This window comes from Agelaius phoeniceus, chromosome 10 (genome assembly GCF_051311805.1).
Source record: "Agelaius phoeniceus isolate bAgePho1 chromosome 10, bAgePho1.hap1, whole genome shotgun sequence".
Classification (NCBI taxonomy): Eukaryota; Metazoa; Chordata; class Aves; order Passeriformes; family Icteridae; genus Agelaius; species Agelaius phoeniceus.
The window spans coordinates 13818357-13834179 of record NC_135274.1 but is presented as its reverse complement, the minus strand read 5'-3'; the positions used below and the strand labels follow the sequence as shown (position 1 = coordinate 13834179).

General features: G+C 40.9%; 1 protein-coding gene across 1 annotated transcript; it reads left to right on the top strand.

Annotated features, from left to right (window-relative positions):
- Window positions 1–215: 215 nt before the first annotated feature.
- On the top strand, window positions 216–11270 carry PLSCR5 (phospholipid scramblase family member 5). Its single transcript, XM_054639331.2, has 8 exons — window positions 216–409; window positions 2952–3103; window positions 7075–7117; window positions 7949–8169; window positions 9078–9239; window positions 9880–10041; window positions 10935–11013; window positions 11092–11270. Exons 1-7 carry the CDS (start codon window positions 397–399, stop codon window positions 10971–10973), a joined length of 792 nt encoding a protein of 263 aa, XP_054495306.2. The 5' UTR covers window positions 216–396; the 3' UTR covers window positions 10974–11013; window positions 11092–11270.
- The last annotated feature ends 4553 nt before the right edge of the window (window positions 11271–15823 follow it).

Here is a 15823-nt window from a genome sequence, read left to right as displayed (position 1 = left end):
GCTCCTCTGTCTTTACCGGACAGCCTGAAGAAGTGGAGACACAAACACTGAACTAAAAGCAGAATCTTTATATTCTCAGAATAACCACAGACATCATAAAGCAGGATTTTGGTTCTAAGGTGCTCGTTTAGGCGGTGGGCACAGTGCAGCTTTGTCTCTGAGTGCTGGCTGAGCTCTTTTCCCTCTCTCCCCAGCACGGATGGGTGCAGGTCCGGGCGCTCCCCCCGCGGCCGCGCAGCGCTCGGTGCCGCTCCCGCCGCGCTCTGCCGGCGCTAGCCGGGACACAGACACCCTCTGAAGTCCCGAGCATGCTGTGAGCCTTGTTTTATTTGCTGCAACAAGAAAAGCCCTTTCTTTTAACCCGGCTTCCTTTGAAGGAGTAACTCAGGAAGCTTCATGGCCTCTCAAGGTAAGTGCATCTGTAGTCTATATTTTTAGATCGTGTTTACAGAAAACCACAGTCTTGTGCCTTCCCAGCAATCAGCAGTCTGATGCAAGGAGGGTTTCAGGATAAAACCACATCAGTCAAAGCACAGTTGTTTTGTCTTCCTTTAATTTTTCAGCATCCAGCATCCAAGAGGCTCCTAAGGAGACTAAAATCTATAGTAGGATGTTATTTCAATAAAATATATTATAAAATGTTAGTCTCTGCATTCAGTCAGAAAATTTAGTCTTGGTATCTTGGTGCTTAAATCTCTTGGTACAAAATGCCTGGCAAGGGTGGGTACTGAGCCAAGGGTGCCACTATTTTTGCACACTTCTTCCCTATTTCACTTCGAAAATAGCATTCAAAACTGGCCAGAGACCTGACAACCCCCCATATGAAGAATAATAGCTGAAGAATAACCGAATTTAATCAGAATACTCCTCTCTGGGTGTGTCTGTCACGTCCTGACTTCAGCAGTAGCCATTGATTACTCAGAGCAATGGGCAAACGTGCAGCATTTGATCTAAGCAGCCTTCACAATTCATTTTCTCCAGGTTTGCAAATGCTTCATCTAAGCAGAAGGATACAAATCTTTTTCTCTTGAGTGCAACTCCATGGAGGTCATTCTGTAGGCATGTGCAGAAGCATGTGTTGGCCCTGGGAGTTTCAGCAAAAGTCTCACTATGTTTGCCAAATGTTTCTCCCTCTTTCTTGCCCTGAAACACTCAAGCCATTCTGCATTAGAACTCTAAAAGGTACACAGGAGCAGGCAGGTTTTGCAGCCTTGTTTTACTCTTGCAATATAGAGTTTTTTGTTTTAAATTTTGTTCAGCTTTAGCCATTTAAGAGAAATGTGGTTTTGCATATTTTTCCTGTATATCAGTTAGGAAAAATGGTTAAATAGTAATGGTATGGAATATGGTTTTTAGTATGAAGAAACTGACAATTCACCTCTTTCAAGAATATGCAACTCTACAAATTATGTTTGTACAGAATACTCACTGTATCATATGGTAACTTTTAAGGTTCTCCATGCTAGTAATGAAATGGGAATCATACACAAAAATAGACAAAGTGTCAGACTAGCTCAAATTGTCATTAATATTTAATGTATTTACTGTTTGGTTTTTGTATAGCTTAAAATTTGACAGGTAGAACTGCAATTTGTTGTCTTTTTTCCCTCTTTATTATTCAAGAATAACACTAACACTGGGCTACTTCGTGGCATTTCATGTAACAACAAGAGTTACGGCAGTAACAGAACCCTGTGAGGTAAAATGATGCAGAAGAGGATATAAAATATTTATTACCCAGTTATACATTTTTAAAAGCCAGCAACAAATTCAAAGGGGTTACTTCTTCCTGTGGTCTCAGACTTTGAAAGAAAGCAGTGGCTGCAAAGACAAATTAAGATCAAAATATGATTGAATGATGAATCTTTCACAGCGAGTTCAAATAATACTAAAAGATCTCATTTAAACACACAATAGCAAAAAGAGATTCAGACTTAGAGCCAAAATTCCTTCTGGACCTCGAATCCCATTGTGTCTAAGTATTGTCACATGTGATAGAAATGATCATTTTGGGGACTGCTTTCCTGCCAAATCACAGGGGCTCAGCTCAATACAAGGATTTGCCGTTTGGATGGGGAGAGCTTCAGTTTGCACCTCCTGGTTCCTGCAGAACCAGCGTTGCTGAAGCCAAGGAACAGTGTACCTGGAAAAACTAGCAGGAATTTTTTGGCAATCCAGTGGTTAAGGTGCTCCCTGTGCTGTGGGAGAAGGTGCCTGTGCCTGTGGAGCAGAGTGGATTTTCAGGTGCCTGTGGCAGTAAATGCTCTCATTGCCTTCACAGCCCTGGCCAAGGTCACCATCACTGTGCCCTAAAGGACTTCTTGTGGTAGCAAACCAGAAAACCCAGCATAATGATGTCTGATCCATTCATTAAGATAATAATGAATAATACACTATAAGAGGCTGTGTAGACTTTGATATCAGGGTTGTAATATCCAGCTTGGGGAATCTGAGATCCCTGGGAAAGTTATCTCTAATTAAGAGAAATTATGGGTGCCCTTGGGATGCTGGGAAGCATCTTGCTGGGAGCCAGCCCTCAACAGCTCAGGACACACTGGCCCATGGGGCAGCTCACAGGGAGCAGGGCTGGGCCTGTGCTGAGGGCTTCTGGCCACCCTGAGTGTGAGTCCAGGCCAGCTCCAGCCTTGCCACACAGGCTCTGTGCTCACCAGCTGTCAGAGCAGATCAGGTGCCCTCCAAAACCACATCTCCTGATTTAACTTCATCTGCAGTGATTCCTCTTTGCAGTGATTCCCCTTTGCATATCCCAAGGCAGCTTTATAATCAGTGCTCAATGTGTTGGACAATCAGGAGATTCCTTTTGGGTCCTGACCTGAAGTACTGATACAATCACCTACAGAATAATGTTATTGCTCCAGCTTTGATCCAAGAAGCTCCTAGCTACTCCTTGGTCCTGATATTTCTGCATTTTTTCTCCTTTTTTTCTGCAGAGTCTCAGGGACAAACCAAACTAATCTTTAAGGATTACCTCCCTGGTTCTTCTGACACTCCTCAGCAGAATACGTCTGTTGAACCAACAAGTCTCTGGAAGCAAGCATCACACACTCATAATTTGCCACCTGGTCTGGAGTACCTGAACCAGGTCCTGAATCTTTCTGACTGTTAGAATTGTTATGTTTTCCTTTTTTGTTGCTTTGATACCCTGGAGGATGAGGTTGTTTGGGTTTTTCCTCTTGGGGGCAGGGTAGGTTGAGATGGAGAGGCTTTTTTTGTTGTTTGATATTACTATGAGATAAGGAACATAGGAGAAAGAAGCTTGACATTCATTTTATAGAAATTAGATGAGCATAAGTCTGGGTAGCTACAAACTGGCATTAACTCTGTGTGAGGAAGAAAGTGCTAAAACCTGAGAGAGGAAAATGCTTGAAAATGGAGGCAGAGAAGTGGATCATAGGTGGGGAAGAAAAATGAATGCTTAACTCTTCTCCATCCTACTGCTAAACATGTGGCTGTCCCTTTTGCTCTGGGAAATCTCTCAGCTCCTGGAGCTCAGAGCACTGATGGTCTGCAGCTCTGCTCCACTCTTCCATGCTGAGTAAGGTGTCACATGCCCTGTGCCAGGCCCCCAGCATAGTCAGATCATGATTCTGATACACCTCTGCTGTGTTTGCATTTTGGTGATGCTGGGAAATGTTTACTTCACTCAAGATATGTATTTTAGGCACACATTTCTGCTAGTTTTGTACAGAAGCAGAAATTGAATGTATTTTATATTTGGAGCTAAGTTACCTAGATAGTAATGAAATGGAGAACTCTTCAGAAGCAGTCTTTCATGTGGAGTGATGAGTTTCATTTCAAGATGCCTGAGCACAAAATGATATGTGTTGTCAATTACACAAGCATTTGCTTACAGAGCGTGGAAGCTACATTTTTTTAGTCTAAAAGAGATTGTGCTAGTCAGTACTTGGCAAGTTACATATTCAGGCTCCTGTATGAACATAAATTGCACTTCAGATTTACCCAGACAGGGCAGGCAAGCAAATACTGTCACTCCATTTTATAGAAGCTTTGCATCTGATGTTAAGACAAAGGAGCAGGTCTCTCTCAGAGCTACAGCTGGAACTGAAGACCTCATTCATGCCTGTTCTTGGCCTGTGCTGCAGCCCTTGCTAAGGATTCTCAGTTTTCTCTGCAGTCTGAAAAGCGGGAAGCGTGTGTGCAGTGCTGCTGGCTGGCATGTTCCCACAGCTGGAGTTTCCATGTGCTGCAGAACCTCTTGGTGTGTGATGCTGGAGCCACACTGGCCCTGTGGCTAATGAAAGGGGCTCCTTCAGGATGGATGGAGGATAGATGGAGGATAGGATGGAGGATAGGAGAAAGGAGGTCCCACCAGCAGGGAGAGGGCTGCCTGCAGAATGCATGCGGGATTCACAGCTGCAGGTGTAATCCCTTTGGATTTATCCTCATGGACTAAGAGATTTTCACAGAATTAAATGCTTGAATGAAGATGTTTCTAGCAGAACTTGGAAATTATTTATGCTACTGGGAAGATTTCTAAAAGACTGTGTTTCATTCTGGTGCTGTGTGCATTGGGGAAAAGAGGGTCCAAACTCTTGGAAACAGGCACAGAGAGGTGCTACTGGAAGTGCACAGGGAACAGAGAACCTTCTTTAAAACAAGACTCCATCTGTTTTATCTGTAGACTGAAAACAGCAGTATTGGAGAGGGAACCATACTGAGTGCCTAGGAGAGTAAACAAACTGTGGGAAAGAGACATATTTGATTTATAGAATTTTGTTACTAGAAGAAAGATTATATAGAGAGTGGTTGTGAATAAATACAGAATAACAAATAGAAATTACGTTCTCCAGAAGGATTGGGCAAGAGAACTGGATAGATTTGAGAAAGATGAATGTATTTCTCAGTAAGACCATGACATGTTTGATTGTGATACAAGAATCCAAATTTGGTCAGTCTCAGAGAGATCCCTACAATCTTATTCTAAATAGCAACAAATTATTCTAAATTGGATGAGAGGAAAGGAAAATGTATGTCCTGTAGGTAAAGGCCAGCCAGCAACATTCCACTCTGCAGATCCACACCCAGAGTGAGTACAGGTGATGGAATCATTCTGATTCTTGAGGTGCACCAGAGAAGGGCAAAAAACTGCTTCTGCCTCAGCAAACACATCAGCTTTCTATGACGCTTTAATAACTTCCTACAGAAAAAAGTTACCTGAACTTCATTACTGTCTTTCAGATTACAGCCATAGCTCAAAGAGTAGATCAGTGACCATAACAAAAATCAAATGAGCTTTTTCCCACAGCAGGAATAGACAGGTAAAACCTTGGAGAAGAATGTTTTGAGTATTTCAACTGCATGTTGTGCCACCACTCAGGTTTAACTACTTTTGTAAAAAGCTTCTTTGTTTAGACTTGGTTAGACTGATTAGATGTAAATTTGATGCCCACAGAACTGAATACTGAGAATTAGCTGTGTATAAGGAATTTTAACATATCTGAGCTGAAGGGGACCAGACCCTTGTTAAGCCAAAGGGCTTTGAGTGCTTTCAAACCCAAGTGCAGAATTCCCTCAATCCACAAGTGCCCCAATAAAAATGCATCAGAATAACTGCCCTGCAGAAACCAGTGAAAGGCAAAACTGGGATAACAAGTGCTACTGCTGTGTTGTCTCAACATTGTTTATACATTGTGCACAGCAAACCAATCGACCAAAATCACTCAAAGCTTTTAACAATTCAGGGTCATTAATTTTCTTTTCCCTGTGAAAGTCTACATGGGAAAAAGAAATCCATGTTAAAATAAATACAAAAATATTAAAATAGCTCTACCATCTTTAACTTTTTTTATTGTCTTTCCATCAGCAGAGCCCTTCCCATGAGCTCCAAGAGCTCTCTCATGAGACCCAAACAACAAACAGCAAAGATTCTTGGGAGAATATTTTTACGTCTAAATATTTTTTATTATTTCAATTACTGGCATGCACATTTCCGAGATTAATGAAAGGGATAAAGAAGTTCCTCCTTTTCCCAGCTTCTCCTTGCAGCCTGAACTAGCTGCAGGAGCTGACTAGAAGTGACAAATGTCTGCAACAGTTTGAGTATGTACCAGGCAAGATTTATCAAATTTAAAATATCCAGGCTCTGGAGAGCTGTGCCATGCTGGTCTCAGAAGGTCGCTGTGTGCTTTGTGTCTGCAGCTGTGAGTAACAGCAAAACCCTGTGCCAAGCGTTTCTTCATCAGGAGTTTACAGAAAAATTACTGAAAAGAGATTGGTAAAGCCTAAAACTGTCACATAAAACAGGCATAAAAAGTCACATAAAATTGAAAGGTAGACTGGAATTAAGTCTTGCTGGTTTTATAATGCTAACAACTGTTCTCCACGAAAGAATAATGTTGGAGGGACAATAAGCACAGCAAAGCAAGGTATCATGGCAAGCAGTTTTTCTCCTGCATTTGTAACCAGCTTGTGGTTACAAAGATATTTGTAAAAGACATATTTAGCCAGCTGAGTGTTTCGTTGTTGTTTTGCTCATTCTGGCACTCTGGCATGACCATTGGCCAGATTCGGGGTGCAGGGCTTGTGTTCCTGAGATCAGAGAGTTAAAGCTGGCTTGTGCCATCCTTGGCATCCCCTGCCTGCCTTGCTGGGCTGCTCCAGCAAGGTCCTTTGGGATGTGGCCACTGCACATTTTGACCCTGAGCCCAGGATCATTCACTCCTGCGCTGCCATGGTGCCCAGCACCAGCCTTGGGTTTGGGGTGAGGAACCTCCCCTCTGACAAGGAGAGCAATGGGAGCCAGAGTGAATTCTGCTTTCTGCTTCTTTTGTCTGCCTTATTCCCCCAGTGAGGATTATTTTTCTTTAAGCGTGTGGGTGAATTACAAGGCACCTAATGTCGCATTCCTCAGCTATAATTTCATAGTGAAGTCCAAAGTGTGACTTGAGATATCCTTCAGGCACAAAACCTGTGCACCTGTGTAAGGAAAGAAATCTTAATCACAGGGAGATGAGCAATAAAAATAGACATGGGACCATTAGCAGCTCCAGACCTATCCAAGACCCATCATCTTGTTTATTTTTTTTTAAGCAGCTGGACCAGATAATTATTCATCAGCAAGTGGATCTTCTGGAAGGTATGGTGCAATCCTTGTCACCCTTTAGCAGTGCTGGTACACGGGTGTCCCCAAAAGCCATCCAAGTCTTGCCCCCAGCTCACTGAAGTCACTGTGAACCCTCCTGCTGCCCTGTGTCAGGCTGTTATGCAGTGATGGGGGGGGAAGGCTCACTTTATTGTTTGCCTGTTCTGTAGCAAACCACTGAGGGGTGAGTAGTCTCTACAAATGTCCCAAATTCTCTCCCTCAGACCCTTCCCTCTCAGTGTTGTTAAAGCTTAACCCTCTTTCAATGGAAACATTTATCTAACAATAAGTAACATACTACAAGAAACAAGGCAAAGAGAGAAACGAAGGACAGAAAACATAAAATTAAGCAAAAGATTTTATAATTATTTAGTTTCTCAGAATTTCAAAGTAATGAACAAGTATTAAATACTGTAAAATTTTACTACCAGTAAAATACTGTAGAATGTATTTCTCCCATTCAGAATGGTTTTGGCCTGATTCTCAAATAACCTTTTCACTGAGGTGGGGTAATCTCAGGATGTTACTTTTCACAGATGATAAACCCAGAAAAAGCCCAAACCAAAAACTCAGGATCTGAATTCTCTGTTGCGATATGTACTTTAGTGTATAGCAAATCAAACTCTGAATTAATTCCTTCAAAATACAGACCTGGCACTATTATTTCCCTGTATATTTTCTTTGTGTTGCTACTTCAAAACAATTTAAAAAAATCTTTGTCATAGACTTCTAAAATAAATGCTCATATATATATACACTAACATTATACTAAAGTAATAACAAAGATTATATTAAGTTAACATTCTGCTTGTTTTGCTTTATTAGCTATACTTGGCACAGAGACCTCCAGCAAATACGAGATAAAGAACCCCTTGGGACAGAGAGTTTACTTTGCAGTGGAAGAGAATGGCTGCTTTGACCGCAAGCTGTGCTCGCCCCTCCGGGCCTTCACCATCAGCATCGCGGATAACGCCGGCCGCGAGGTGATCCGCGTCATCCGGCCCCTGAGGTGCACCAGCTGCTGCTTCCCCTGCTTCCTGCAGCAGGTGAGGGGATCCCCGATGCCCTCTGTCCCAGCATCTCGCTGGGCAGCTCCTCCAGGGTGGCAGGGAGCAATTCAGGAATTCACAGCCCCCTATGGGTGGACACAACTCTTGATGAATGAGTTCTGTTCCTTCCTCCATCCTCCCTTCCATGGGACCTGGCTTTGCTGACATCCCACACAAAGCTTTGGTGTCTGGTGATGTCTCTCCAGTCAGGTGACACCCCAAGATGCTCCTTGCACTGACACAGGCAGAGATCACCCACTGAACTCCGGGACGGGGAAGGATGGAAACTTTGCGAAGGCCACTGGGGTCTGGGGGTGCGATTTGGAAGCAGATCTCTGAGGAGGCTGAGCCTTCGCTCCATGCATCTGCCTCTTCAGGGCCACGTATCTCTGGGAAATGGCAGAACATGGAAGTAAGCTGCTTGGAGTGAAAAATGCGAATCCCATAGAGCATCAGGTCTTTCCTCTGTATTTTTTGACTCTCCTTTATTCAGACATCTTTCTTGTGTTATGAAAATGGTTTACAGGTTAGCTCATCCATTTACCTTCTTAGCACTTATCCTTGTCAGGATTTTTAAAGAAAAAGTCCTTTGGTAGTACAACTACTTAAAATAAGCTTGTAGGATACTGCCTGAATACAATACATTTTTTTCCCAGTTTATAGCTTTTATAAAGTCTTATTGTATGTAAGATGTTGGTTTCTGGTGCAGTTTTGAGTTTCGTATTGTCCACTGTATTTAACAACAGCGTTAGACAGTTCTGCAATATCCAGTTCCATGTTTGGTAAAATGATGTTACTGTATTCAGTAGATAAATATCTTGTCATTATATAAACAATACACTATCATGGAAAAATATATTAATATAAAATCAGCTAAAACGTTTTTTGTTTTCTTTGTTTGCTAGTTAGAAGTTCAGTCCCCACCAGGTACAGTAGCTGGGTATGTTGTACAGAACTGGGACCCTTTTCTGCCAAAGTTCACCATACAGAACGAAAGTAAAGAAGATGTGCTAAAAATAATTGGCCCATATGCAACCTGTGGCTGTTTTGAAGATGTTGACTTTGAGGTATGTTTTGTACAAGTGTTAACAATTTAAAAGTTTTACTACTTTGAATAAATTTCTCAGGTGAGAGGGAGAATCGGAGATACTTGAAGAAACCCTGAACAGAGTTTTCTGATGTGAACAAATTGCTTTGCTTTAGTTAAGAATCATAAAGGAGTTTTTGGGTTTATCAACTTATTAACTCATTAACCAAATTAGAAGAGTCCAGTGGGTATTGCCTGAAATTTCAGTATACTGTAAGAAACATGTGAATTGCTGCATAATTGAGAACATGCCTGACCCTGAGAGGACAGTGGTCCACAGCAGTGGGGCTAGGAGAATATAAAAAACAGGAGAGAGAAAAAAACCCCACAACTCTGTGAAAGAAAGGCAAAACTGTCATAAACTTTCAAGATTGCTTTCTCCCACTTTTTGTCCGCTCTAAAGATGCTGATATTTCCAAACTTGAGACCCTTTCTTGCGTGCTACTCGTAAAGGGAAATTTGACACTAATAGAACATCGCAGCAATAACAATAAAAGGAGAACCTGACAACTATCGCATACTCAGCATGTCAGGACACAGTCATTAATTCTGTGGAGATGTCATCAGTGTGCACTTGATTTGTTTACATTTATGTCTGTTCCTGTTTTTCCTTTGTGCAGGTAAAAACTCTGAATGAGTTGACAACGATCGGCAAAATTTCCAAGTATTGGTCTGGATTTGTCAACAACGTCTTCACCAACACCGCCAACTTTGGGATCCAGGTTCCTGTGGATCTCGACGTGAGGATCAAGGCAGTCATGATTGGTGCTTGTTTCCTCATTGTAAGCGTGCAGGTGGATGGGCAGGTCTATAGAGCTGTGCAGACCAGGGCCAGAGGGGCCCTTGCTGTCAGCTGAGAACTACAAAAATGAAAATGCGTTGGAAAACCAAATCCAGTACCTATAAGATAAATTAACTAAAACATTTTCATTTTTATGTCAGCTTTTTTTTTAATGTTCTTAAATTTTTTGTTTATTAAACTGTTTAAATAGTATTACACATGCAGTTCGATATTTTGTATGGCAGAATCAAATCTCAACATACATGTCAAACATACGAAACTACCCCAAACCCTTTATTGTGTTTGAACAAGTGTATGAACCAAAAAAAAAAGTTATATTGTTTCTAATGGTAATTTCAAACCAATTCAACAATTCTGTTGAGTGTTGTATGTAAGACCTTCAGGTCACATGAAAATTCCTACAAAAATTCTCTTGTGAAGATAACCATAAGAACCATATGAGCAATGCTAGGGGTAAATATTCGGTGCTAGGGGTAAATATGAAGTTAAGATGCATGTTTTCTAGAATTAGAAATTGATATTTGCTTTGTAGCTCTTTTGCCAATGTAATTGTATTAACATGAAATGGTTTCAAAATCCTCTGTGATACTTACATCAGAGACAACCAAAATGATAATACTATTTAAATTAATTCAATGAAAAGTGTTTGCTTTAAAATTCCAACAACAAATCAGAAATTTTGCTTTTAGTAGGATAGAAATGACAGTTAAGATTTTGGATTGCCCCCTCCAAAACTGTTTCTCAGTGGCACGATGAAAAGTGATTGACTAATATAAATACTTTATGTAACAAAAGCCTGCAAGTAAGACTTTTGATAGTAATTTTTGCATTTTTGTGCCTTCCATATCTAATGCATAGTTTGTTTATTTGTAGGACTTAATGTTCTTTGAAAACTCTTTGGATGGATTATAACAAGATGACAGAAACAATGAAATATGCAGAATGTGTTTCAGTAGGTAAAAATTAACATAAATTTATCTTCCTGCTTTGAAGGCTTATACATTTCTAATTCTTTTTCATTTTCTTCCAGAAATCACTTGAGCTTTGGACATGATTTTGAACTGCAAAAATCCTTGTTCCTTATAGGAGAAGACAGGGAGCTAATGATGATGTTTATTAAAAGATGTCTCATGTAAATAATAATTTCCCACTTATATTTTTTATGTGTAATAGCTAAACACATACTTTTCACACAGAGCACTGTTGCTTTGGAACAGTGCTATTCTCTGCTTTCTCTTTTGATGTTCCTGTATGGGAAATCATGAAAGATTAGATGAAGGCTTGCAGCATCACTGATGAAAGTCTAAGTTTAGAGAAGCCTTTGATGTTTTGCAAGTGCTGGTACCAGTTTCTAACCACATGAGGGTGTGTTCTGGGGCTTTTGCTTTTTTATAATTTTAGAAGTAATTTTCTGATTTGTTATTTAATTAATAGTAGCAAACTGATTTGAAAGTAACAAATATAAAGACATACCCGATGGGAAGTTGAAGTTGTTATCTGTTTCAGTGAGTTGGAAGAATGGAAGTTACATTTTCTAGTAAATTAATTTTGTGACAAAGATCGTTTTAATGAGTGTCAGCCAGAAATTAGACTTCCAGCCCTACACTTGGGAATGTAAGTTCTACTCTGAAAATCTGGTCTTCCACTATTTGCACTGAAGGCAGGCCATAGATAAAGTTTGAGTGGTGGTCCTCTGTGTGCTGGAGGCTCACAAATCACTTCCCTTTGTACCAGCCAGGGTTAAGGAGCCTTGCTGCCATCTGCTCAAGGCTTTCCTGAAAAGGTTTGTTGCTCTTTGTAATATCTGATGGCTGATAATTTTTCATTCAGACTTGCCTGAGGCCATCCTGGAATAGAATTATTCTTTTCCTTTGGCAAGCTCAGGTATTTTCTGTGATGACCGGGCAGAAGGAGCTTTTCACAGTTCAGCAGTTTCACATGGTTCTTCATTTCTGCAACCACACCTCAGTGCTCCCAAACAGTTCCACCAACTTTTGCTAATACAAGCTTCCTTTGTAGGAATGATATATATGCAAGACATAAACAGATTTTTTTGCTGTTGTTGCAAATTGTTTGCTGTATGAACTTGCTTATGCCTCTGAAAATCTCTCTTCAAGAAGCAAACCAGTAGCATAAAATATTGGTGGCAAAACCAATTGCTCTCATAGTCACCAGTCAAGTTTCTAAGGGCAATGTTTTACAAATCACTAGAAATGCTGGATTTTTTTTTTTTTTTTAGTGTCAACCAGTAATTCAATTCTTGAAAACAACCAACACATCAACGGAAAGAGAGGAGATAATGAATAATTCATAAAAATGAAAAAGAGCTAAATTTATCAGGTGATTACTTCTCAACAAATATTTAGACTAATTTTAAATTAATGTTCATGGATATGAATTCAAACACAGTGAAGTCAGGAAGTTGCAACTAACGTTCCCATAGTGAAATTAACTCAGGAATGCTTATAGATTTAAACAGTATGTTTTAGATTATATACCACACTTAGGTATTTATACAGATTTACATATGTCTTGAAAATAATTGTGGTTAACAAGCTCTGACAATCATCATTATCTGTTAACCATTTCACTTCTGGCTCTTGCTGTGACTCATAGCAGTCGCAATCAGGCTGCACCAATTGGGAGCTCGCAGGGAACCTCTGCTGCCGCCTTTCCCGGGAGGAAGCGCCCTGTGAGCTTCGTGGGCCAGAGGCTCCCTCGTGTGGAAATTCCGGAATTTGCAGAGGAACACAGCATTTGCAGAGGAATACAGGATTTGCAGAGGAATACAGCATTTGCAGCGGAACACAGGATGCTTTTTGCTGTTCTCACACTGGTGCCGTTCTGTCAAATGCAGCTCCCACATGCCTGAATGTAGACTGAGAAAAAGAACCAGATTTTTTTTTTTTTGTCTCTTTAAATCCCTTTGCCATTTTAGACAGAAGTCACTGCTACTGTAGCCATAATCTTGGCTCTGGTGCACTGTTACTGAGCTGTGTGTGGCTGAACACTCGACTGAATTCATTGCCTTAAGCTGAGCAGGATCCCCACCTATCTTCCAGTTTTCCCCTGAAACTTCCAGTCCTCTTCTGACCCCTAACAAGCCAAAGATGTCTCTAAGCAAGTGTGTCCAGCCTCATTGAAGTCAACACCAAATAAGGTTTTATTTACCCACAGGGCTGAATTTGGCTGTGAGCATCCATGTATATACCTTGTAGGTAAGCAATATGTGCATATAATTTACAGTTAATTCCAACCAGATGATAACATGGGATTTCTCACACTTAGTGACTTTGTTGCTGTTTTTTGTGTTAATCAAAGGCTTTTTGCTGTTAATGTGTATGTATATGAGTATGTTTGAATGCCTCTGTTTACACTCAGGGGCAGCTTCTGGGACATACAAGAACAGCTCATCCCCTGGATAAAAGAAGCAGTGGGGCTGGGGCAGCTCTTGGTGCTTAGAGCTCCCTCAGCAGGCTGCTTGACCTCTGTGCCACCCTTCAGCATCCTGGTGGAAATTCAGTGCCACTGCCAGTGCTTTTCCAGCTGGGAGATCACTCCTCTGAACTACAGCTGCCACACAGGGCAGGTATCCACCCTCAGCATGGATTCTGCATGGTGTTGCTAAAGAAGAGCTCATGTGTTTTAAGGTCTTAACAACCTGTAGCTCTAACTAATTACTCTTTCTTATGAATAGCAGTGTGTTTCACATGATGGGACCTACATATGCTCACTGTTCACAATTCCCAGTTCCCCCATGGGCTAGGAGTGGGTCCCAAAGGAGAATTCAGAATCTCCCAAAGGGTCACAATGTTTTTCTAAAGCAAACTCATGTCCTGGATATCATCTAGAAAGAAATGTGATTGCTCTAAAGAAACAGAAATTTTACCTTATCCAGCCAAGCAAATATTTCTGATCAGTAGCCAAACGGTAAATCTGTGTAGTTCACACTCCTTGTGTTCAGTAGATGGCAGCAACAGCTCATTATGACAGTATTTAGCTTTTCACACATCATCCTTTTTTCACCCAGGATGCTGATGGAAGTTCAACATACCTTTAACCTCTAATTATATTCTGCTCTTAAATGAAGGATTTTATTTTCTCTGTCTGATATGAAGTCTTTGCCACACAATACTGGATTATCTTTACTGCCTGCATTTACAGCTGAACTATTAGTTATTTTATGAGATCAGGGCATGGGCAGAATACTGTCTACCACAACGTGAGCTCCTCTGGTCAGTACCCAACCTAGTCTTTTGCACCTGGAGCATCTCTCCAGCTTCTGCAGGTGGGCAGAGGAGAAGCCCCAGCCCCAGGACACTCCCCAATGGCAGAAACAGAAGGTGCCATGTGTAAAGGAGAGTGCTGTGTGGTGCTGTACCTCGAAAAGTGGAAGGTTTCTGTGGGAAAAAGTCATGTCATGGTGGCCTGTCACTGTGTGCTGGGGCAGAGGGGGGGAATCCACTGTAGTGCCACAAACCCAGGTGGCACCAGCACGTGGGGAGAAGTTGGTTTGCCCGTGGGAAGATCAGACATTTCCTGTAAGGGAGTGAAGACACAGAGCTGCTGTAAGTTCTGAGATTCTTTGGTTGTCTGATAATTTGGTGGATGCAATAGTACTTCTCTTCATAGACTTTGCTGGCTGTATTAAAAAATATTTTTGTGTCAATTTGGTTATTTGTTGGATTAGACAAACCGAGAAATGATCCAAAATGGACATTTTCTAATAGAGTTGTCTAAATGAAGCTGTTTTGTAAAAAAAAAAAAAAAAAACAAAAACAAAAGAAATTTCCTCCTCCTGACCCTCAGTTGTTGTATTGGTTTCTTTTAAATTAGAATGGTATGTTCTGTGTTAGAATCATAAATCCTAGTTTAATTCAACTCAAGGTGAGTATTGAAGGAAAAATTACCTGCAAGTCATTTCATCCTTGATGTGCTTTTCCACTTTAAGATACTCATTTGAAGGATTTGTTTTTCTCTGTTCCAGTCACATTAGGTAAGTGCTCTATTTACACTTCTGGTGTTTTGTATAGAAAACCCATACACAGCAACAGCCAAACCACGAAACATCCTGCAAGCTTCTGTTACAGACATTGCTCTGTGAGAAACACCTGTTTCTATCTAGAAATGACCATGGGCATTTGCTCTTTCTACCCCCTCCAGATCATAGAACCACAGAATGGTTTGGATTGGAAGAAACCTTAAAGATTACTGAGTTCCACCTCCCTGCCACGGGCAGGGACTCTTTTCACTAGACCACGTTGCCCAAGGCCCTAAAGGAAATATCACAGTGCATGTGTCAAGGTCCAGTATTGCTGCAAAAGTCTTTTCTTAGTCATCTATAGATTGCTTGCAGAATCTTGGGTACATTTTGGACATTATGACTGTATTAATTTTCTATCCACGTGTCTTTTAAGCAGGTGTCATGCTAATGCCCATTTATACCAACAAGAACTGAGAAAGGAAATGCAGCCTGGGATCAGAGCAAGGATTGCTACTAGAAATACCTTGTATGTTTCACACTTTTCTAGAATTCAAGAGAAAGTTTTGAGCCTGTTTTATTTAAAAGAGAAAAGGTCCTATTAACTATGCAAATCCAGGGGAGATATTTTGGCTATTATGTGTAGGACGGTGTGCTGAGTGTATAGGACAGGATTAAGAAAAGATTTTAAAAAACAATTTGTTAATAATTGATTAATTAATTAATAATGCAGAGGGCTTTCTGTGATAAGCTGAGAGAGTTGGGGTTGTTATGGCACCTT